The sequence below is a fragment of the Cherax quadricarinatus genome, chromosome 28 (assembly GCF_038502225.1).
Source record: "Cherax quadricarinatus isolate ZL_2023a chromosome 28, ASM3850222v1, whole genome shotgun sequence".
Taxonomy (NCBI): domain Eukaryota; kingdom Metazoa; phylum Arthropoda; class Malacostraca; order Decapoda; family Parastacidae; genus Cherax; species Cherax quadricarinatus.
Window position 1 is genome coordinate 33457598 of NC_091319.1, and position 24946 is coordinate 33482543.

Below are 24946 nucleotides of genomic sequence, written 5' to 3' on the forward strand. Positions count from 1 at the left end.
GTGAGTGGCCTGTAGTTGGCACTTTAGTTACGGCTTATAAAGCTTACAGCAAGATACTAACTCTCAGGGAAAGGCTTGAAGATCTGAAAGACAAGAATGAGCGCTCATTCATTCCGACTATGGTTCTGTACGGATTGGTTTTCCTCCTTGGTGCAGTTCTTTATTACCTGATGAAGTGGTCTGACCCACAGGCCTTTAACGGTGTCGAGGTTTGTGAAGATGAAGAAATCGTGGAAGACCCTGAGGTTTTGGAAGAAGACCCAGAGGTTTTGGAAGAAGACCCTGAGGTTTTGGAAGAAGACCCTGAGAATTTGGAAGAAGACCCTGAGGTTTCGGAAGAAGACCCTAAGGTTTTGGAAGAAGACCCTGAGGTTTTGGAAGAAGACCCTGAGGTTTTGGAAGAAGACCCTGAGGATTTGGAAGAAGACCCTGAGGATTTGGAAGAAGACCCTGAGATTAAAGAAGAAGACCCTGAGGTTTGGGAAGTAGTAGTCCACCACGTCGTGGAGGAGGAAGTCCGCCAGGTTGTGGAGGAGGAAGTCCGTCAGGTCGTGGAGGAAGAAGCCCGCCAGGTCGTAAAGGAGGAAGTCAGCGAGGTCGTGGAGGAGGAAGTCCGCTAGGTCGTGGAGGAGGAAGTCCGCCAGGTTGTGGAGGAGGAAGTCCGTCAGGTCGTGGAGGAAGAAGCCCGCCAGGTCGTAAAGGAGGAAGTCAGCGAGGTCGTGGAGGAGGAAGTCCGCCAGGTCATGGAGAAGGAAGTCCGCCAGGTCGTGGAGGAGGAACTTCGCCAGGTCGTGGAGGAGGAACTTCGCCAGGTCGTGGAGGAGGAAGTCTGCCAGATCGTGGAGGAGGAAGTCCGCCAGGTCGTGGAGGAGGAACTTCGCCAGGTCGCGGAGGAGGAAGTCTGCCAAATCGTGGAGGAGGAAGTCTGCCAGGTCATGGAGGAGGAACTTCGCCAGGTCGTGGAGGAGGAAGTCTGCCAGGTCGTGGAGAAGGAAGTCCGCCAAGTCGTGGAGGAGGAGCTTCGCAAGGTCGTGGAGGAGGAAGTCCGCCAGATCGTGGATGAGGAACTTTGCCAGGTCGTGGAGGAGAAAGTCCACCAAATCATGGAGGAGGAAGTCCGCCAGGTCGTGGAGGAGGAAGTCCGCCAGGTCATGGAGGAGGAAGTCCGCCAGGTTGTGGAGGAGGAAGTCTGCCAGGTCATGGAGGAAGAAGCCTGCCAGGTCGTGAAGGAGGAAGTCCGCCAGGTCGTGGAGGAGGAAGTCCGCCAGGTCGTAGAGGAGGAACTTCGCCAGGTTGTGGAGGAGGAAGTACGCCAGATCGTGGAGGAGGAAGTCTGCCAGGTCATGGAGGAGGAAGTCTGCCAGGTCATGGATGAGGAAGTCCGCCAGGTCGTGGAGGATGATGTCCGACAGGTCGTGGAGGAGGAAGTCTGACAGGTCGTGGATGAGGAAGTCCGCCAGGTCGTGGAGGATGATGTCCGACAGGTCGTGGAGGAGGAAGTCCGTCAGGTCGTGGAGGAAGAAGCCCGCCAGGTCGTAAAGGAGGAAGTCAGCGAGGTCGTGGAGGAGGAAGTCCGCTAGGTCGTGGAGGAGGAAGTCCGACAGGTCATGGAGGAGGAAGTCCGCCAGGTCGTGGAGGAGGAAGTCCGCCAGGTCGTGGAGGAGGAAGTCCGCCAGGTCGTGGAGGAGGAAGTCCGCCAGGTCGTAGAGGAGGAAGTCAGCCAGGTCGTGGAGGAGGAAGACCCTGACGAGTGGGAAGAAGACATTGTGGTCGACGATGAGCCAGGCAAATCACAACAGGATATTATTAATCCAAATTTCGAAAAATATTACCCAGGTCTCGTAGTCAGTGATATTCCTCGTTTCTATAGCTATAACCAGTTGTGGGACGTCTTTGACCAGACGGGAGGACTAGTCAAACTGGAGCTATGTCAAGGTGTTAATGGCCGGAACAACTACGCCTTCGTATTCTTCTTAACCAAAAATCGAGAAAAAGCCCTGTATAGTGACAGGTATCAGGGCTTCCGCCCCAGAGGTAATAAACAATGGGGAACATTTAAAGTTGATGTGCTGCGTCCCATAGGACATCCTCACCTGGATACGAAAGTCGCAAAATTTAATTATTACTGAGCCAAGCGATTCCCCACTCAGAGGAATTCGGAAAAATAAAACTCGTTAAACACACGAGGCCTCAAAACAGTACCATACGCCAAGTAAAATGATTACTATAGAAAACCAAAGACAGCGTTAAAAAAGGCAGTTCTGTTTCCAAACCCAGGCGCCATTGCATATTATTATTATTATTATTATTATTATTATTATAAAAAAGAAGCGCTAAGCCACAAGGGATATACAGCGCGCCATTACATAGCGATATAAATATAGTAAAGTCCTTTGACGTGAACATTTCAAAAAAGAAATGAGACTTGAGTAAGAGGGTCGGGAAGTGGAGGGTGTGTTGTTGAGGTGATAGTAGAGAATAGTTTATCAGTAGTGTTAAGTTATAAAAGTGTGGGAGAGTGTGAGTGTGAGTGTGTGAGTGTGAGTGTGTGAGTGTGTGTGATTGTGTGTGTGAGTGTGGGAGTGTGAGTGTGTGAGTGTGAGAGTGTGAGAGTGTGAGTGTGAGAGTGTGAGTGTGAGTGTGAGAGTGTGAGTGTGAGTGTGAGTGTGAGTGTGAGTGTGAGAGTGTGAGTGTGAGTGTGAGAGTGTGAGTGTGAGTGTGTGAGTGTGACTGTGAGTGTGAGAGTGTGAGTGTGAGAGTGTGAGTGTGAGAGTGTGAGTGTGAGTGTGAGTGTGATTGTGTGAGTGTGAGTGTGAGTGTGAGTGTGAGTGTGAGTGTGAGAGTGTGAGAGTGTGAGAGTGTGAGTGTGAGTGTGAGAGTGTGAGTGTGAGTGTGAGAGTGTGAGTGTGAGTGTGAGTATGAGTGTGAGAGTGTGAGTGTGAGTGTGTGAGTGTGAGTGTGTGAGTGTGACTGTGAGTGTGAGAGTGTGAGAGTGTGAGTGTGAGAGTGTGAGTGTGAGTGTGTGAGTGTGAGTGTGTGTGTGACTGTGTGAGTGTGTGAGTGTGAGACTGTGAGAGTGTGATTGTGTGAGTGTGAGAGTGTGAGTGTGAGTGTGAGTGTGAGAGTGTGAGTGTGAGAGTGTGAGTGTGAGTGTGAGTGTGAGTGTGAGAGTGTGACTGTGATTGTGAGTGTGTGAGTGTGAATGTGATTGTGAGTGTGATTGTGTGTGAGTGTGATTGTGAGTGTGAGTGTGAGAGTGTGATTGTGAGAGTGTGTGTGTGTGAGTGTGTGAGCATGTGAGTGTGTGTGTGTGTGTGTGATTGAGAGTATGAGTGTGAGAGTGTGTGAGTGTGATTGTGAGTGTGAGTGTGTGATTGTGAGTGTGTGTGTGTGTGTGTGTGAGTGTGATTGTGAGTGTGTGTGTGTGTGTGTGTGAATGTGAGGTGTGATTGTGAGTGTGATTGTGTGATTGTGAGTGTGATTGTGAGTGTGTGTGTGATTGTGTGTGTGTGTGTGTGTGTGTGTGTGTGAGTGCGAGTGTGTGAATGTGTGTGAGTGTGAGTGATTGTGAGAGTGTGAGAGTGTGAGTGAGTGTGTGATTGTGAGTGTGATTGTGAGAGTGAGTGCAAGTGTGTGTGGAGGGAGTGTACTCACCTAATTGTAGTTGCCGGGGTCGAGACTCAGCTCCTGGCTGTGTGTGTGTGTTTGCGTGTGGGGTGTGTGTTTGTGGGGGAGTGTGTGGGGGGAGTGTGTGTGTGTGTGGGGGAGTGTGTGGGGGTGTGTGGGGGAGTGTGTGGGGGTGTGTGGGGGAGTGTGTAAGGGGAGTGTGTGGGGGGAGTGTGTGGGGGGAGTGTGTGGGGGAGTGTGTGGGGGAGTGTGTGGGGGGAGTGTGTGGGGGGTGTGTGGGGGAGTGTGTGTGTGTGGGGTGTGTGTGTGTGGGGGGGAGAGTGTGTGTGTGGGGGGGGAGAGTGTGTGTGTGGGGGGGAGAGTGTGTGTGTGGGGGGGGGGAGTGTGTGTGTGTGGGGGGAGTGTGTGTGTGTGGGGGGAGTGTGTGTGTGGGGGGGGAGTGTGTGTGTGTGTGTGTGTGTGTGTGTGTGTGTGTGTGTGTGTGTGTGTGTGTGTGTGTGTGTGTGTGTGTGTGTGTGTGTGTAAGAGTGAGTGTGTGGGGTTAAGGTGCTAAATGACTGTTTATATAAAAGAGATTCTGGCAGGTTATTGTAGATAGTGGATAGTTTAATGCATGTGATGGTGCTACCAATACAACAACATCTACTTACACAATAACACTACTGCTACAACTGCTTCACGTTGTACTACTACAGGCACAGCCCCACTCTTGTATATATACTGGTTCCCTTTCCCTCCCACTTCTGTGTTTACTATTTAATGGTCCGAGACGGACTGAAAAGTTGTCGTAAGTTTATTTGTGTTTATTTCTGGCAGGTGTTAAGTGAAAGTAGTGTAGTGATAGTGAATATTTTGTGGCAGGTGTTCAGTGATGTGCGTATGGAAGTTATATGATGGTGGATAGTTTCTGATAATTTTACGTGGAGCAAGTCATGGTCAACTGTATCAAAAGCTTTACATAAGTCAATGAAGATCCCCAGTGGGACTTCTTTTTTCTCTATTGCAGTGTATATATGTTCTAGCATGTGTATAATAGCATCATTAGTATTTTTATTAGGCCTGAACCCATGTATATTACACACCCATGTGGGTGTGTCAGTATCAAAAGTGCATATGTATCACTTCAACATATGTATCACACCCACATAAGTATCACTCCACAAATTTATCACATTCCATCACATGTATCACTCTTACAACTGTATAATACCTGTATATATATATTACTTCTACATATGTACCATGTATCACTCATATTTATCACCTTTACTTGTATGTAATAAATATAAGCGATACATGGTACATATGTAAAGTAATATATATGCAGGTATGATACATTTATAAGTGATACGTGTGATGGAATGTGATTTGTGGAGTGATACTTATTTACTTATATGTAGATATAGCGTCTGATCATTTCCCAAGGCTAACCTCCCTAGATATTGGTAATACTATCCTCCCTGGTGGGATATACAAACGGAAACGTTTTAATGTTCCCCCGGATCAGCATGATGACTGATAAATTAGACACATGTGCAACTCTTGGGTATCTTTATTGAGGAAATGTTTCACCATACAGTGGCTTCATCAGTCCATACAAAGGAGAATCTTGAACAGGAGGAGAATGAGGTAATCAGTCCCTCAACCTTGAGTTAATGTGGTCAGTCCATCAATCTTGAATAGAATACGGCATATGAGTGGAGATGGAGCTTATAAACCGTAGGCAGGAGAGGTGCAGCAGACGTAGGTGGTGTCACACTTTGCCAGATGGACTATTGTCACACCTTGCGTCATTATGTACTGATCAAATTAATGAATTTAGAGACAACTCACTCAGAAATGTTAACGAAATGGCAAAGCATTTTATCCACAGTGGTATATTACAGACCATTCAGAAGAAATACCCTGACTTTGCTAGCTGTAAATAATGCATTACCATGTGTGTGTGTGTGTGTGTGTGTGTGTGTGTGTGTGTGTGTGTGTGTGTGTGTGTGTGTGTGTGTGTGTGTGTGTGTGTGTGTGTGTGTGTGCGTGTGTGCGTGTGTGTGTGGATGTGTGTGGATGTGTGTGGTGTGTGGATGTGTGTGGATGTGTGTGGATGTGTGTGTGTGTGGATGTGTGTGGATGTGTGTGGATGTGTGTGTGTGTGTGTGTGTGTGTGTGTGTGTGTGTGTGTGTGTGTGTGTGTGTGTGTGTGTGTGTGCGCGCGCGCGTGTGTGCGCGCGTGCGTGCTAGTGTGTGTATGCATATATTTGTACGCTCGTGTGCATGTGTCTGTGCGTGCGCCCTCGTGTGAGTATGTGTACGCCCTCGTGTGAGTATGTGTACGCCCTCGTGTGTGTGTGTGTGCGTGCGCGCTCGTGTGGGTGTATGACCCACTTAATATTTGTATTTATAACTCATTACAATTGTGACCAGGTGTGGACGTATCAGTGGTTCATTACTTTGTAATTTGTTCATGACTGTAACCATGTATATGAGTGAGGCTGATTCATTACCTTCGTAACTTGTTCAGCTATTATAACTTTGGGGTCTAGTCCCTGGACCCATTATGTACCTTTGTAATCTTTTGACTACCACCCACAGGATGGGTATGGGGTGCATAATAAACATATTAAACTAACTACTTATATGTATCATTGTCAGTGTATCATAACCCAACATATGTATCACTGTCAGTGTATCATAACCCAACATATGTATCATTGTATCATAAAGCAACATATGTATCACTGTCAGTGTATCATAACCCAACATATGTATCATTGTATCATAAAGCAACATAAGTATCACTGTCAGTGTATCATAACCCAATATATTTATCATTGTAGTATAACCAACATATGTATCATTGTATCATAACCCAATATATGTATCATTGTATCATAACCCAACATATGTATCATTGTATCATAACCCAACATATGTATTATTGTATAACTCAATATATATATCATTGTATCATATTATTATTATAATCAAAAGGAAGCGCTAAGCCACAAGGGCTATACAGCGCTGCAGGGTAGGGAAGGAAGCGAGGGTATAGGGCAGCAGAAGGGTGGAGGGATGACCAGCAGGTTACAGAAAACAGCAGGGCAGGGGATAGTGCGGGGGTAGAGTGTAGCAAGAGATTGAGGTAGAAAGGGCTGAAGGTATCATCAGAGTTTGTGAAGTAAGTCAGTTGTTGTCAAAAAGTCAATGAGAGAGTCCGGATGAAAGGTGGGTCCATCAGCGAGAAGGGAAGGTAGAGAGCAGTGGAGCGAAGACGACGTTGGAGGTAAATTCTGCGTGCTTGTTGATAAAGTGGGCAGTCTAACAGAATGTGGCTGACTGATAATGGAACCTGACAATTCTCACAGAGAGGAGCAGGGAGCCTCTCCATGAGATATCCATGAGTAAGACGAGTATGGCCAATGCGAAGACGGGAGAGAGTAGTCTCCCAACCTCAAACTCGACACTGGTGACAAGATGGCCAGTAACCTATACTCGGTTTAATAGATTGAAGTTTGTTACCGAGCAGAGTAGACCAACATTGTTGCCAATGGGTGTGAAGGTGGGTAGCTATTGCAGCAAAATAGTCCGTAAATGGAATACCTCTACAGTGGACCCCCGGTTAACGATTTTAATCCGTGCAAGAGGGCTCATCGTTATGCGAAATAATCGTTATGCGAATGAATTTTCCCCATAAGAAATAATGGAAATCAAATTAATCCGTGCAAGACGCCCAAAAGTATGAAAAAAATTTTTTTTTACCACATGAAATGTTAATTTTAATACACACAAACTGAAAAAGGCATGCACAATTAAATGACACTTACTTTTATTGAAGATCTGGTGATGATTGATGGGATGGGAGGAGGGGAGAGCATTATCTTCTTACTGTTTAGAAGGGGAATCCCCTTCCATTACGACTTGAGGTAGCAAGTCCTTTTCCGGGGTTACTTCCCTTCTTCTTTTAATGCCACTAGGACCAGCTTGAGAGTCACTGGACCTCTGTCGCACAACAAATCTGTCCATAGAGCTCTGTACCTCCCGTTCCTTTACGATTTGTCTAAAATGGGCCACAACATTGTCATTGAAATAGTCACCAGCACGGCTTGCAACAGCTGTGTCAGGGTGATTTTCATCTATAAAGGTTTGCAGTTCAACCCACTGTGCACACATTTCCTTAATCTTTGAAGTAGGCACAATGGATTCCACAACTGGCATAGGCTTCTCAGGGTTAGCCCCAAACCCTTCAAAATCTTTCTTAATTTCCATACTAATTCTCACCCTTTTTACCACAGGGTTGGCACTAGAAGCTTTCTTGGGGCCCATGGTCACTTATTTTCCAGAAACAGCACCGAAAACACTGTAATAATACGAAATATTCCGAGTGTATGCTTGGATGTTACCGCGGAGGCTGGCTGGTAAACAATGGGACGGCCGGCACATGTGAGGCTGGCTGAGGGCACATTGGACGCGTCTCGGACGAAAATCGGTAAGCGGGTTTTTAATCGGTATGCGCGGCAAAAATTTTGCGATAAAAGTAATCGGTATGCGGAAAAATCGCTATGTGATGCCATCGTTATGCGGGGGTCCACTGTATATGAAACTGGTAGGTCATGTACTGCTGACAGCGCAGCAGTGTCTGCCTGTTCATTGCCCTGCATGTCAACATGACCAGGGACCCAACAAAAAACAATATCTTTATGCTTGGTAAAGATGCGGCGTAGCCAAAGTTGGATACGGAGGACTAAGGGGTGAGGTGTATCAAATTTCTGTATAGCCTGTAAAGCACTAAGGGAGTCTGAGACAACCGCAAATGACGACACAGGCATAGATGCAATATGGATAAGTGCTGCAAGAATGGCACACAATTCAGCAGTAAAAATACTAGCCGAAGATAGTAAATGCCATCGTACGACGCTGTCCAGAAACACTGCCGTCAGAAGACTTAGAGCCATCTGTGTACACAGCAATGGCATGAGAATGAGAGTGGAAGTGGTCAAGAAAAAGAGAGCGGGAAGCGGCCGTAGACAGTTGGGCTTTCGAGCAAGGGAGAAAGAACAGACTCGAACAGCTGGAACTTCCCAGGGGGGTAGGGAAAAGTGAGATGCTACATGAACATAGAAAGGTGGTAATTGAAGAGAAGACAAGAGCGAATGTAGGCAAAGAGAGAAGGGACGGAGTAAACAAAGGCAGCGAACAAATGAAGAATGTCTACTAATATCAGTGACCATTCTATAAATGGAAGGATTGCGGAGATCATGAGAGCGTACATAGTAGTGAAGGCAATGGGCATCATGGCGATTGGATAATGATGGAACATTCGCTTCTGCATAGAGGCTCTCAACAGGGGAAGAGTGAAAAGCACCAAGGCATAAACGTAATCCTTGGTGATGAATGGGGTTAAGGCTAGAGAGAGTAGCAGGAGAGGCCGCTGAATAGATCTGGTCACCATAATCAAGTTTTGATAAAATGAGGGTGGAATGTAGGCGAAGGAGAGCTCGACGAGCAGCTCCCCATGAAAGATGAGCAAGGGTTTAAAGAAGGTTCAGCCGGCTGTGACAAGTTGCCTTCAGAGAGGTAATGTGAGGTTTCCAGGATAACCTACGGTCAAAGAGGAAGCCCAGAAACCTGACTATCACGTTCAGGGATACGGGAGCCATAGAGGTGCAAAGGATGATCGGAGATGACAGAGCGTCTAGTGAAAGTAATTTGGCGAGTTTTGGTACTGGAAAATTTAAACCCATGTGTGGTGGCCCAATTGGAAACACGGTCGACCGCATGCTGGAGAGAAACTGTAATGAGGTGACAGTCAGCGCCTGCACAGGCAATAGCGAAGTCATCAACACAGAGTGATGACCAAATACAGTGGACCCCCGCATAACGATTACCTCCAAATGCGACCAATTATGTAAGTGTATTTATGTAAGTGCGTTTGTACGTGTATGTTTGGGGGTCTGAAATGGACTAATCTACTTCACAATATTTCTTATGGGAACAAATTCGGTCAGTACTGGCACCTGAACATACTTCTGGAGTGAAAAAATATCGTTAACCGGGGGTCCACTGTATTTGATAGAAGACTAGAGGCCAAATCATTTATAGCAAGGAGAAAAAGTGCTGTGCTCAGAACACATCCCTGGGGGACACCGTCAGCTTGGATAAAGTCTGGGGAGAGCACATTATTAACCCGAACACAGAAGTGTCTGTCAATTAAAAAGTTCTCAAGGAAGGATGGTAGATTGCCTCTGAGGCCTAAGGAGTGGGCTTGGGCCAAAATATTATACCTCCAAGTTGTGTCATATGCCTTCTCAAGGTCAAAAAAATGTGGCAATAACTGAGTGGTTATTCGCAAAGGCATTACGAACATGTGTATCCAAGCGTAGTAAAGGGTCTATGGTAGAATGGCCCTTACGAAAGCCATATTGATGAGTGGAGACTGTTGTGTGTCTCTAAATACCACACTGAACGTCTATTTGCCAGGCGTTCCATCACTTTGCAAACTGCACTGGTAAGAGCAATGGGACGATAGTGGGAGGCTTCATGTCCCGTAGTACCCGGTTTGTGGAAAGGGAGAACAATGGCAGATTTCCACAGCTGTGGAAGAACTCCTTGTGACCAAATAAGATTGCAAAGGCATAATAGGACTGCAAGGGCTGACTGATGTAAATGTTGTAGCATACGAATATGAATGTCGTCGGGCCCATCTGCCGATGATCAGCAAGCTGAGAGTGTTGCCTCCAGTTCTTGAAGTGTAAAGGGCACATTATACTGTTCTTCTCTGAGAGAAGAAAAGTCCAAGGGTGCTAACTCTCTGGCAGACTTTGAGGAAAGAAATGAGGGGCATAGATGGAGCCCCAGAGAAATACTGACCAGATGATTGTCAATTTCATTGGCAGAACAGGAGCCAGGTCAGGAGAATATTTACCACTCAGTTTTTGTACTTTTCTCCAGTCTGCACTCATAGAGGAAACAGAGGTGATGGTGGAGACAATCTCGCCAGCAAGTGCGTTTAGCGCACAAACACTGTTGTCGCTACATTGTTCACAAAACTTGTTTACACAAGAGAACGATATAAGATGTTGTTAATTACTATTTTTCTATATTTATATACACATATACTGTCACAGAACATGTTTCTAGAAGTTCTGTAGCCTGTGGAACTCTTTGAAAAATGGTGTCATGCACAGTGGTGTTTTACACTCCTCACATAAAACTAGTGTCTCTGCGTTGTTATGGGCGCTTTTTTTTGTACGTGCACAGATGTAACACCTCTTCTGAGCCTTTTTCTTGAAAGAAGTAGCAGGCAGTTGCATTAGGAAGTGATCACCATGCCTCAGACGAGAAGGTTGTTGTTGATAATTTAGTGGGTGGTTTTCTATTGCAGTTGTTCCTCGGTACTGGAATACTATTTGTCTGGTGACAGACAAACAAAATTCGTCATATGGTGGTTTGTTTCTGGTCCTCATCTGATACATATTATAAGCATTGAGCATGGAAATGTCCAGATGGAAAAAGAGTTTTATGTACCACTTATAACTCTTGCGAACACAATCAGCACACCCAATCTGCATGTCACATTTGTCCACTGAACACATATTGAAGGTGTAAATCACAGCTGCCGGTTTTAGAATGGGTTCATTGGTCTCTCTATTCTGCCTGCCAATGTTTGTCATTTCATTAGGGTGAACTGATGAAAACAGTGTGACATCTCGTTTGTCATGCCACCGAAATGCCATATGCTCGCGATTTGCACGCACTGTGCCACACACATCTGTCATGTTCACTCGCAAAAAATCACTGAGGGAGGGGCATGTGTACCAGTTATCAATATATATATATGTGCCCCATACCAAGGTATGGTTCTATCATTGTTCTAACCACATCACCAGAAATGCCCAATAACTTCCTGGTATTTTGCAATGTATAACTTCAAGTGCACACAATATTAAATACAAGATCACTGTAGCAGTCAGAAAGCAAAAATAACCTTATACCACAGTGTTTCCTCTAACTTAGTATATACTGCTTGAATGAGATTCTTCTTTGAACAGAATCAAAGACTCATCAATAACAAGCTTCCTGAAGGGATAAAAATACATACCGAATTTCTCTTTCAGGTACACAAACACATTTCTAATCTTATATAACCTGTCGTTTCTGTCAGGCCTTGTTTTGTCTGAGAAGTGAAGCATACGTAATAGTAGCACAAATCGATTCACTCACATTATATCACTGAATCCTGGGGTTGCAATCAGGCTGTCTGTTGACCAGTATGATTTGACACTGTGCTTATACACATGTGGCATAAGCATTATTGTGGCAAAGAAAAAATACATCTCAGCCACAGTTGTCTCCTTCCACTGGTGTAGATGTGATTTTGGTGAAAGTACTGTGTTTGCCATGGTGTTGTCGAAGTATGTGTTGCTTTCCCTAAAAATTTCCATCACGGGTTCATCAAAGAATAACTCGAAACATTCTAATTCAGTGGCACTGTTCCCAAGTGTACAAGACTGCCGTATTCCACTTTGACTTTCATCAAACTGATGGGGATTGGGAACAATATTGCCAGCTTCATGCCAATCCCAGGTGCGGTCTGCTGGTGGGTACTGGATATTGACAGGTGGTTGTGGTTGTGGAGTTTGTGGTTGTGGAGGCTTGTGTGGTGGGTGGGTGGGGGAATGGTGGCCTTTGTTGTAGATCAGCTGAGGCAGTGGCATGGGTGGCAGCATGGCCCACTGCTGGTGCCTCACGGCCAGCACCACCACTACCACCACCATGTACATTTTCCATCCCAATTGCAACACTATCATCTTCATTTTCACTATCTGTTCCTGTTGTACAGCCATGGGATATACTCTGAGATGTACTCCTTCCCATTGGAATAGCATATGGCACACTACAAGAGCGCACATACCATCGTATATACTGACGCTTCACTGGAGAATATTCCACTTCGCTATCGCTACTGGAACCGTTTTCAAGAGCTTGTAGTTCATATTCACTATCACTATCATCACCAATGCTCACATTTGACTCCAGGATATGGGAAAATAGGAGTTTCCTCTTTTGTTCTGGTACAACTGAACGTGAACAAGATGGCCCAGCAGTAGAGGTGGAAAGCTGAGAGTCATCTGGGTTTTCCTCACTATTACCGATATTATGGTCATTAGTTTCGGTCACAACCTCATTAAAACCTTGAAACTCATCTTCACTGGCACTTCCATCTGTATTAGAACTGTCACTGGGGAACAAAAGTGTCACAATTCGCCGAGGTGTGAGGAGTTTCTTACCACGAGGCATGGTGAACAAGGTCTACTAAAATGGCGTTCCCACAATGTGCCACTGGGTCCCAGATTTTTTCTATCGCGCACACCGACCACACACACCCATTCTCTCACATCTAGGTGTACCAGCCTTTTCCCGCGTGATTTGAAGGTGTTAGAATTTAAGCATACTATTACGTCAATAACCCTGGCGTGTAAGCTGTACCAGTACGTCGGAAGCCCTGAAAGGGTTAAGACACTTAAAATTTTTGAGCCGTGGTTGTTTAATATATTTATAGATGGGGTTGTAAGAGAAGTAAATGCGAGGGTCTTGGCAAGAGGCGTGGAGTTAAAAGATAAAGAATCACACATAAAGTGGGAGTTGTCACAGTTGCTCTTTGCTAATGACACTGTGCTCTTGGGAGATTCTGAAGAGAAGTTGCAGAGGTTGGTGGATGAATTTGGTAGGGTATGTAAAAGAAGAAAATTAAAAGTGAATACAGGAAAGAGTAAGGTTATGAGGATAACAAAAAGATTAGGTGATGAAAGATTGGATATCAGATTGGAGGGGGAGAGTATGGAGGAGGTGAATGTATTCAGATATTTGGGAGTGGACGTGTCAGCGGATGCGTCTATGAAAGATGAGGTGAATCATAGAATTGATGAGGAGAAAAGGGTGAATGGTGCACTTAGGAGTCTGTGGAGAGAAAGAACTTTATCCTTGGAGACAAAGAGGGAAATGTACGAGAGTATAGTTTTACCAACGCTCTTATATGGGTGTGAAGCATGGGTGATGAATGTTGCAGCGAGGAGAAGGCTGGAGGCAGTGGAGATGTCATGTCTGAGGGCAATGTGTGGTGTGAATATAATGCAGAGAATTCGTAGTTTGGAAGTTAGGAGAAGGTGCGGGATTGTCAAAACTGTTGTCCGGAGGGCTGAGGAAGGGTTGTTGAGGTGGTTCGGACATGTAGAGAGAATGGAGCGAAACAGAATGACTTCAAGAGTGTATCAGTCTGTAGTGGAAGGAAGGGGAAGTAGTGGTCGGCCTAGGAAAGGTTGGAGGGAGGGGGTGAAGGAGGTTATGTGTGCGAGGGGCTTGGACTTCCAGTGGGCATGTGTGAGCGTGTTTGATAGGAGTGAATGGAGACAAATGGTTTTTAATACTTGACGTGCTGTTGGAGTGTGAGCAAAGTAACATTCATGAAGGGATTCAGGGAAACCAGCAGGCCGGACTTGAGTCCTGGAGATGGGAAGTACAGTGCCTGCACTCTGAAGGAGGGGTGTTAATGTTGCAGTTTAAAAACTGTAGTGTAAAGCACCCTTCTGGCAAGACAGTGATGGAGTGAATGATGGTGAAAGTTTTTCTTTTTCGGGCCACCCTGCCTTGGTGGGAATCGGCCAGTGTTTTAATAATAATAAATTTTTTATGTTGCTATAAAATCATGCTGTGTGAAGTCGTGTAATAAGAGGAATTACATGAAGAAAATACAGTTACTACAACAACATTTTGATCTACTAAAGTCACAAATGGATAATGTGTTTCTTTTCTAAAGGATAACATTAATTCACCTGTATAAATTACTAAATTTAAGAAGAAAAAATTTAATTGTCCTTTTAGGTCACCCTGCTTCGGCGGGGTTCGGTTCGTTGAAAAAAAATTAGTTTATTATTTTCAAATTTTATTTAATAATTATAATTAAATGACCAACATACAGCCCATTAGAACAATAATATGAACAAAAAAAACTGGGAACAAAATACTGAATCAAAGTTTGTAAATATGCAGATCCAGGAAATAAGACAAATAAGCAAGAGAACATAGTGAAATTTTTTTTTAACCATTGTTGCAAATTATGTTAATGAACATTGTTACTTTTTATGGTAACATATTAGAAGTAACACCCACAGTTGCCAGGACAGTTATGATGATTAGTCGTCTGTAGAACAGAATCCAATTTTGAGCAACCAGGAACCCTCTGTAAAGATAAAAAAAAAATAACTAAATAGGTAAATAAATAAATAAATAAAAGAGAGAGAGAGAGAGAGAGCAAGAGAGTGAGAGAGTGAGAGAGCGAGAGAGAGCGAGCGAGAGAGAGAGAGATAGGTACAATGCAACATAGTGATTTGTGTAACATCTTCCTTTAGTGGAAAAGTGGATAGCATAAACAGTGTTTATTAAGTGATAGTGAGAAGGCAACACTTCCAGCTCATCAGCCCACTGCCTGCCCTCACTACCCACCCCGCTATAAACACCCCCACCCACCCTCTCTCTCCAGTGAACTGCATTGAAACCTACAAGCCTCCTCTGGGATGACTTTACATCACAAAATAGCAAGAATATCTATGCTATCTGGCTATTGTCCCAGTAGTTACTGCAGTGTTTGTGGGTTTACCACAAGGGACAAAATTTTTCTTAGATGTAAGGAACCCACTTGTTCCAACTACTGCCACACAGATTGCATTCCAGAAGAAGAATTTTGTTGCAGCCAGGTTGAAAATTTCAGAAAATTGAAGGATATCCATAATCCTGTGGTATATGTGGATACAAGCCTGGAGCTACAGGAGGAAGGTTCAGAAGTCCTACCTCAGGGACTTCTGTCCAAAGATCAAGACTGCCCTCTTGGGCTGTGTTGTAAAGTTGCAGCTAAGATAATCCATCACAGGGAAGCACTTCATGAGCTCCTCAAATCATTAGATAACCTCCAAGCTATTGTAGAAGGTCAGTGCAAGCCTACATCAAGTGACGTAAGCCGCTCAGCTGATGGTGACACTATTGATAAAGACTGGAAGTCCCACACTGAGCTTAACTCAGGGGTAAATAACTGGTGGAATTCTGTCATCGCTAAGGTCCCACAGACTGACAGAGTTCAAAACACTACCTTCGGAATTCTAACACAATTCCTCTGACCACCACAAAGGGAACAAATCCTCTTCATAGCAATTAAGGAAGCCTTGGATCTGCTAATTCTCCTACACCTGACATCTCTGCTTCAGCCACTGCCAGTCTACTTGACAGTGCACATACCATCTCTGATCCTACACCTGTCAGCACACCTGCCGACACTATTCCAGAATCTGGCAGCAGTGCTTCATCAGGAAGTTCTGAGTCAGGAGTTTCTCCACCTGGGATTGGTACAGTTAATAATCAGGGAACTGTCGCTTCACATGATCACCTACTGCCCCAAAGTACGAACAGCAGGGACACATCTGTCACAACTGGTAGAGGAAGGGGCAGAGAATGTGGAAGAGGACGTGGAGGAGGAAGACATCTACAGCTGTCTCACCCTCCACTAACACAGTTCCAGCGGCAAAACCTGAGGGCAAATCTGTAAAACACAGGAGGTGCAACAAATCATAGTCCACCCTCCCAGGCACCTAGGCTGTGCTCTCGCTGTCACTGGAAGGGGCACACGGCCAACAACTGCCTGCGAGATACCAGGTGCAATTACTGCTATAAGAAAGGACATCAGGAGGGCCAGTGCAGGAAGAAAAAGGAACTCGACAGACAGGACCACCTGCTTAGAGACCTGTTCTCAGAACAAACCAGCAGGATCTCTGAATTGAACACTCTTACACGTCACCCACTAAGCTACTCCTATCCCAGCCCAGCAGGTGGTACTGTGCCTTATACAAGACCACAGACCTACATCCCTGCAGCTGCCTCAGTACCCTACCTCTCTCAAGGGCAGGCACCTTACATGCCCTACACACCCACCACCTCAAGCTGACCACATCATCATGAGGAGCCAGTCTATCAGCATCCTGTTGGTCAACATTAGAGGTTTCATTACTAATGTTGGAGAGCTCACACATAGTTTGGTGAACACTCGAAGTCCCAACATGCTGTTGAAACATTTTTGGATGACAGGACTCCAGAAAATTTTGCAAGAATTGTCGGATACACCTCATGGATGAGAAGAGACAGGCAAGGGCAAGGAGGAGGTGTTGCTGTGAGCTTCTCTAAAAGTGTTCATGCCCAGCACATTGATGTTGCCACCCCTGCACATCTTGAAATGATGTTCTTCAAGCTCTGCATAAACACTACTACCTCTGTGCTAGCATGTGCAATGTACAGACCTCAGTGGCATCATGCAGACCCCATCAACTTCCTAATGGAAAATATTGACTCCCTTCTGCTACAACACAACTGTCAACACACATTAATTATTGGTGACCTCAACCAGCGCCTTATACAGAGGGACTTTGATGACCTTCTTGCAGTGTTTGACATGAGAAACTTTGTTGATTTCCCTACTCACATCTCTGGCTCCTCCCTTGACCCAGTAGTGAGTGATCTGACAGAAGGCATAGTCACTTGTCAACCCCTCGGCTATGTCGGATTATCTGACCACAAGGCTGTTTTTACGACACTTAAGATCCCAATGGAACGAGGTGAGGAGTCCACACGCACAACCTGGCTATGGGAAAGAGGTAATTGGCCAGCCCTTCGCTCTGAGCTTGCCACCACCAATTGGAATGCTCTTCTCCAAGGGGATGTTGACAACCAAGTGAAAGCCTTCACCGGACACAATCTTAATCTACAACAAGAACACATTCCTCAACGGCAATATGTGATGAAGCCTACGGATCAGCCTTGGTTTGGCTTTCATTGTAGAGAGGCTGCTACTGCTAAGTACAAAGCATGGCAAAGGTATAAGAGACATCCTACCACCTATAACAGGAACTTGCACAGGCAAGCCTGTAGACATATGGGTGATGTTCAAAAGTGGGCCATTGCTAAATGGGAGGTGGACACTAAAAGAAAACTAGCATCAGGTAGGGTAGGCTCCAAAACCTGGAGGTCCCTGGTCAAGGACAGACAAGGTTATCTGCCTGATGAACTCATTCCACCTCTAAATCGACAGGATGGGACCACCTCTACTTGTAGTCAAAAGAAGGCGGACCTCTTTGCTGAACACTTTGCTACCAAAATGCAAGTTCCTGATCCAGCAAGGGGCCCTCCTTGGCTAGCTGCAAGAACTGTGTCAAAACTGTCAGTGGTGACAATAAGGCATGAGGAGGTGCATTTCCTTCTTAAATCTCTTGACCAAGAAAAGGCTGTGGGCCCAGACAAGTTGAGCCCAAGATTGCTGAGAAGATGTGCAGACCAGATAGCAGCACCTCTAACTCGCATCTTTCAGCACTGCCTAGTACAGTGTAAATGGCCCTCTCTATGGAAAGAGGCAAATGTAGTCCCTGTTCACAAAAAGAAGAGCAGAGCAGAAATCAGCAACTACACACCAGTGTCACTCCTGTCAATCACTGGTAAGATCCTTGAGACAATAATCTCAAGACAAATGACAGAGTTTTTTGGCTATCACTCACTACTTTGTGATCATCAATATGGCTTCAGGAAAGGTTACTCTGCTGCTGATCTGTTGTTAAACCTCTCCACTAAGTGGCACCAGTCACTGGATGAATCCAAAGTCAGCTGTGTGGTAGTACTGGACATTGCTGGCGCTTTCGACCAGGTGTGGCACCAGGGCCTCTTAGCAAAACTTCAAGCACTTGGAATTGCAGGCTCTACGCCATGTCTCCTCAGTGATTACCTTCATGGTAGATCTCTAAGTGTAGTTCTCAATGGAATGGAATCAGCAAGACATCCTATTGGGGCAAGTGTTCCACAAGGAAGCGTGCTGGGACCATTGTTATAGAATGTCTACTTCAACGAACTTCTTCATCTCATCCCAGAATCACATGCATATGCAGACGACTGCACACTGACATTCACTTATCCAAGAGAAAAAATGCCAGCTGCTCTAAGCTACATCAATCACAAGCTGAGAGCTATATCAGCTTGGGGAAATAGATGGCAAGTAACATTTGCACCTGAGAAAACACAAATGATGATCGTCTCTAGGCACCATGATGGTAATGCTGGTGCAGTATTAAGGATGAATGGGAGGGTGTTGGCACCTGGAGAAGAAGTTGATATCCTTGGGGTGAAATTTGACTCCAAACTAACCATGAAGAACCATGTTGTAAATCTTGCAAACAAGGCAGCCAGGAAGCTTACAGCACTTCGCCGTATCTCGCATCTACTTGACAGTAGGGGTTGCAAGATTCTGTACGAGGCACAAGTACGCTCGCACCTTGAGTATGCTCCACTTTCTTGGTTTGCCTGCCCCCCCCTCTCATCTGCGACTGCTTAACAGAGTAGAGAACAGAGCAAGAAGTCTCATCTCTCGCCTGGACCCATCCTGGATAAATCTGTCATTTCATCAGAGCCTTCAACATAGGAGGGATGTGGGTGGCCTTACTGTTATGTACAAGGCCAATATTGTCAAAATACCACACTTGGATCCACTTCGAGGACAGCGTGAAACAAGCTTTTATGCCACAAGATGGGCAGAAAGCAGCAACTTCACTCTGGCTGTACCCTTCTCCAGAACTTCACTCCATCTGAGATCATATACACCCAGGATGACTCGAGTATGGAACACATTTGTACAGCATAATGATGTCAACGAGATAAAGTCAGTTGATCAAATGAAAATGCTGGCCCACAGATGGCTCCATCTTCATCCTGTTCCCTACTTGTATGTCTCATAACAATAAAAATGCTTTCCAATGAGCTGATGTAGATAACAGCTCTTAGCTTGCCAATAAAGTTAGGAATTCTTAACCTGTAAATAGCTTGTCAATAAAGCTAGGGATCCTTAACCTTGTCAAACCCTGTGTAAAGAAAAAAAAAAGAGAGGAGAGAGAGGAGAGGAGAGAGAGGAGAGAGAGGAGAGGAGAGAGAGGAGATGAGAGAGAGAGGAGAGAGGAGAGAGAGAGGAGACAGAGAGAGGAGACAAAGAGGAGACAGAGAGAGGAGACAGAGAGAGGAGACAGAGAGAGGAGACAGAGAGAGGAGACAGAGAGAGGAGACAGAGAGAGGAGACAGAGAGAGGAGACAGAGAGAGGAGACAGAGAGAGGAGACAGAGAGAGGAGACAGAGAGAGGAGACAGAGACAGGAGACAGAGACAGAGAGAGGAGACAGAGAGAGGAGACAGAGAGAGGAGACAGAGAGAGGAGACAGAGAGAGGAGACAGAGAGAGGAGACAGAGAGAGGAGACAGAGAGAGGAGACAGAGGGAGGAGACAGAGGGAGGAGACAGAGGGAGGAGACAGAGGGAGGAGACAGAGGAAGGAGAGAGGAGAGAGAGAGAGAGGAGAGGAGAGGAGAGAGTAGGAGAGAGAGTAGAGAGAGGAGAGAGGAGAGAGAGAGGAGAGAGAGAGAGAGAGAGAGAGAGAGAGAGAGAGAGAGAGAGAGGAGAGAGAGAGAGAGGATAGAGAGAGAGAGGATAGAGAGAGAGAGGATAGAGAGAGAGAGGAGAGAGGAGAGGAGAGAGGAGAGGAGAGAGGAGAGGAGAGAGGAGAGGAGAGAGGAGATGAGAGAGGAGAGGAGAGAGGAGAGGAGAGCAAGAGGAGAGAGAGGAGAGGAGAGGAGAGAAGAGAGAGGAGAGGAGAGGAGAGAGGAGAGAGGAGAGAAGAGAGAAGAGAGGAGAGGAGAGGAGAGAGGAGAGGAGAGAGAGAGGAGAGAGAGAGGAGAGAGAGGAGAGAGAGGAGAGAGAGAGGAGAGAGAGAGGAGAGAGAGAGAGGAGAGAGAGAGGAGAGAGGAGAGAGAGGAGAGAGGAGAGAGAGGAGAGAGAGAGAGGAGAGAGGAGAGGAGAGAGAGAGAGGAGAGAGAGAGAGGAGAGAGGAGAGGAGAGAGAGAGAGGAGAGAGGAGAGAGAGAGGAGAGAGAGAGGAGAGAGGAGAGGGAGAGGAGAGGAGAGAGAGAGGAGAGGAGAGAGAGAGGAGAGGAGAGAGAGAGGAGAGGAGAGAGAGAGGAGAGGAGAGAGAGAGGAGAGGAGAGAGAGAGGAGAGGAGAGAGAGAGGAGAGGGTTGGTGAGGATAAAAACTGTTCAGTGACGTAGTACTACTTACAACACATTAGTACAAGTAAGCCAACTCCTCCACTGAAGTGAATATAAGCAATATCAGTGATATTTAAGTGTGGTATGGTGAAGACATGGTGTGAGTGAGGGGACAGCGGCAGGCCTTAGGAGTGACGTCACTATTGCCTTCAGAGTGAGCATCTAATATTATCTAATATCAAAAGTGTTTTGTGCTATGTACTAGCATCTGGTGCTTTATAACATCGTGGCTGGTACAATGCAACATAGTGATTTGTGTAACATCTTCCTTTAGTGGAAAAGTGGATAGCATAAACAGTGTTTATTAAGTGATAGTGAGAAGGCAACACTTCCAGCAAGTTGGCCCACTGCCGCCTGCCCTCACTACCCACCCAGCTATAAACACCCCCCCCCCCAGATACTCCACCCCACCCACCCTCTCTCTCCTGTGAACTTCAAACCCACAAGCCTCCTCTGGGATGACTTCACACCGCAAAATAGCAAGAATATCTACGCTATCTGGCTATTGTCCCAGTAGTTACTGCAGTGTTTGTGGGTATACCACAAGGGACAAAATTCTTCTTAGATGTAAGGAGCCTACTTGTTCCAACTACTGCCACACAGATTGCATTCCAGAAGAGGAATTTTGTTGCAGCCAGGTTGAAAATTTCAGAAAATTTAAGGATATCCATAATCCTGTGGTATATGTGGATACAAGCCTGGAGCTACAGGAGGAAGGTTCAGAAGTCCTACCTCAGGGACTCCTGTCCAAAGATCAAGACTGCCCTCTTGGGCTGTGTTGTAAAGTTGCAGTTAAGATAATCTATCACAGGGAAGCACTTCATGAGCTCCTCAAATCATTAGATAACCTACAAGCTATTGTAGAAGGCCGGTGCAAGCCTGCATCAAGTGACGTAAGCTGCTCAGCTGATGGTGACACTATTGACAAAGACGAAGTCCCACACTGAGCTTAACTCAAGGGTAAACAACTGGTGGAATTCTGTCATCGCTAAGGTCCCACAGACTGTCAGAGTTCAAAACACTACCTTTGGGAATTCTAACACAATTCCTCTGACCACCACAGAGGGAACAAATCCTCTTCCCAGCAATGAGGGAAGCCTTGGATCTGTTAATTCTCCTACACCTGACATCTCTGCTTCAGCCACTGCCAGTCTACTTGACAGTGTACATACCATCTCTGATCCTACACCTGTCAGCACACCTGCCGACACTATTCTAGAATCTGGTAGCAGTGCTTCGTCAGCAAGTTCTGAGCCAGGAGTTTCTCCACCAGAGAACGGTGCAGTTAATGTTCAGGGAACTATCACTGCACCTGATCACCTACTGCGCCGAAGTACGAACAGCAGGGACACATCTGTCAAAACTGGTAGAGGAAGGGGCAGAGAACGTGGAGGAGGACGTGGAGGAGGAAGACATCTACAGCTGTCTCACCCTCCACTAACACAGTTCCAGCAGCAGAATCTGAGGACAAATCTGCAAAACACAGGAGGTGCAACAAATCTTAGTCCACCCTCCCAGGCACCTAGGCTGTGCTCTCACTGTCACCGGAAGGGGCACACTGCCAGCAACTGCCTGCGAGATACCAGGTGTAATTACTGCTACAAGAAAGGACATAAGGAGAACCAGTGTCGGAAGAAAAAGGAACTTGACAGACAGGGCCACCTGTTTAGAGACCTGTTCTCAGAACAAACCAGCAGGATCTCTGAATTGGTGAACACTCTCACACGTCACCCACTTAGCTACTCCTATCCCAGCCCAGCAGGTGGGATTGTGCCTTATACAAGACCACAGACCTACATCCCTGCAGCTGCCTCAGTACCCTACCTCTCTCAAGGGCAGGCACCTTACATTCCCTACACACCTACCACCTCAAGCTGACCACTTCATCATGAGGAGCCAGTCTATCAGCATCCTGTCGGCCAACATTAGAGGTTTCATTACTAATGTTGGAGAGCTCACACATAGTTTTGTGAACACTCGACGTCCCGACATGATAGCTGTTGTTGAAACATTTTTGGATGACAGGACTCCAGAAAATTTTGCAAGAATTGCTGGCTACACCTCATGGATGAGAAGAGACAGGCAAGGGCAAGGAGGAGGTGTTGCTGTGTGCTTCTCTAAAAGTGTTCATGCCCAGCACATTGATGTTGCCACCCCTACACATCTTGAAATGATGTTCTTCAAGCTCTGTATAAACACTAGTACCTCTGTACTAGCATGTGCAATGTACAGACCTCAGTGGCAACATGCAGACCCTATCAACTTCCTAATGGAAAATATTGACTCCCTTCTGCTACAACACAACTGTCAACATATTATAATTGTTGGTGACCTCAACCAGCACCTTATACAGAGGGATTTTGATGACCTTCTTGCAGTGTTTGACATGAGAAACTTTGTTGATTTCCCTACTCATATCTCTGGCTCCTCCCTTGACCCAGTAGTGAGTGATCTGGCAGAAGGCATAGTCACTTGTCAACCCCTCGGCTACGTTGGATCGTCTGACCACAAGGCTGTTTTTACGACACTTAAGATCCCAACAGAACGAGGTGAGGAGTCCACACGCACAACCTGGCTATGGGAAAGAGGTAATTGGCCAGCCCTTTGTTCTGAGCTCGCCACCACCGACTGGAATGCTCTTCTCCAAGGGGATGTTGACAACCAAGTGAAAGCCTTCACTGGACACATCCTTAATCTACAACAAGAACACATTCCTCACCGGCAATATGTGACGAAGCCTACAGATCAGCCTTGGTTTGGCTTTCGTTGTAGAGAGGCTGCTACTGCTAAGTACAAAGCATGGCGAAGGTATAAGAGACATCCTACCACCTATAACAGGAACTTGCACATGCAAGCCTGTAGGCATATGGGTGATGTTCAAAAGTGGGCCATTGCTAAATGGGAGGTGGACACTAAAAGAAAGTTAGCATCAGGTAGGGTAGGCTCCAAAACCTGGTGGTCCCTGGTCAAGGACAGACAAGGTTATCTGCCTGATGAACTTATTCCACCTCTAAATCGACAGGATGGGACCACCTCTACTAGTAGTCAAGAGAAGGCGGACCTCTTTGCTGAACACTTTGCTACCAAAATGCAAGTTCCTGATCCAGCAAGGGACCCTCCTTGGCTAGCTGCAAAAACTGTGTCAAAACTGTCAGTGGTGACAATAAGGCAGGAGGTGCATTTCCTACTTAAATCGCTTGACCAAGAAAAGGCTGTGGGCCCAGACAAGTTGAGCCCAAGATTGTTGAGAAGATGGGCAGACCAGCTAGCAGCACCTCTAACTCGCATCTTTCAGCACTGCCTAGTACAGTGTAAATGGCCCTCTCTATGGAAAGAGGCAAATGTAGTCCCTGTTCACAAAAAGAAGAGCAGAGCAGAAATCAGCAACTACAGACCAGTGTCACTCCTGTCAATCACTGGTAAGATCCTTGAGACAATAATCTCAAGACAAATGACAGAGTTTTTTGACTACCACTCACTACTTTGTGATCGTCAATACGGCTTCAGGAAAGGTTACTCTGCTGCTGATCTGTTGTTAAACCTCTCCACTAAGTGGCACCAGTCACTGGATGAATCCAAAGTCAGCTGTGTGGTAGCACTGGACATTGCTGGCGCTTTCGACCGGGTGTGGCACCAGGGCCTCTTAGCAAAACTTCAAGCACTGGGAATTGCAGGCTCTACGCTATGTCTCCTCAGTGATTACCTTCATGGTAGATCTCTAAGTGTAGTTCTCAATGGAACGGAATCAGCAAGACATCCTATTGGGGCAAGTGTTCCACAAGGAAGCGTGCTGGGTCCATTGTTATGGAATGTCTACTTCAACGACCTTCTTCATCTCATCCCAGAATCACATGCATATGCAGACGACTGTACACTGACATTCACTTATCCAAGAGAAGAAATGCCAGCTGCTCTAAGATACATCAATCACCAGCTGAGAGCTATATCAGCTTGGGGAAATAGATGGCAAGTAACATTTGCACCTGAGAAAACGCAAATGATGATCGTCTCTAGGCACCATGATGGTAATGCTGGTGCAGTAGTAAGGATGAATGGGAGGATGTTGGCACCTGGTGATGAAGTTGATATCCTTGGGGTGAAATTTGACTCCAAACTAACCATGAAGAACCATGTTGCAAATCTTGCAAACAAGGCAGCCAGG

The 24946-nt window shown here is 46.0% G+C and overlaps 1 protein-coding gene across 1 annotated transcript in view; it reads right to left on the bottom strand.

The window, feature by feature from the left end:
- Positions 1 to 7854: 7854 nt before the first annotated feature.
- Positions 7855 to 24946, bottom strand: part of LOC138853341 (uncharacterized) — a 134519-nt gene continuing 117427 nt past the window's right edge. The window contains exon 4 of the mRNA XM_070089521.1: positions 7855 to 14857. Coding sequence (XP_069945622.1) covers positions 12190 to 12918 — 729 coding nt within the window. The 5' untranslated portion in view covers positions 12919 to 14857 and the 3' untranslated portion in view covers positions 7855 to 12189. The remainder of the gene's footprint in view (positions 14858 to 24946) is intronic.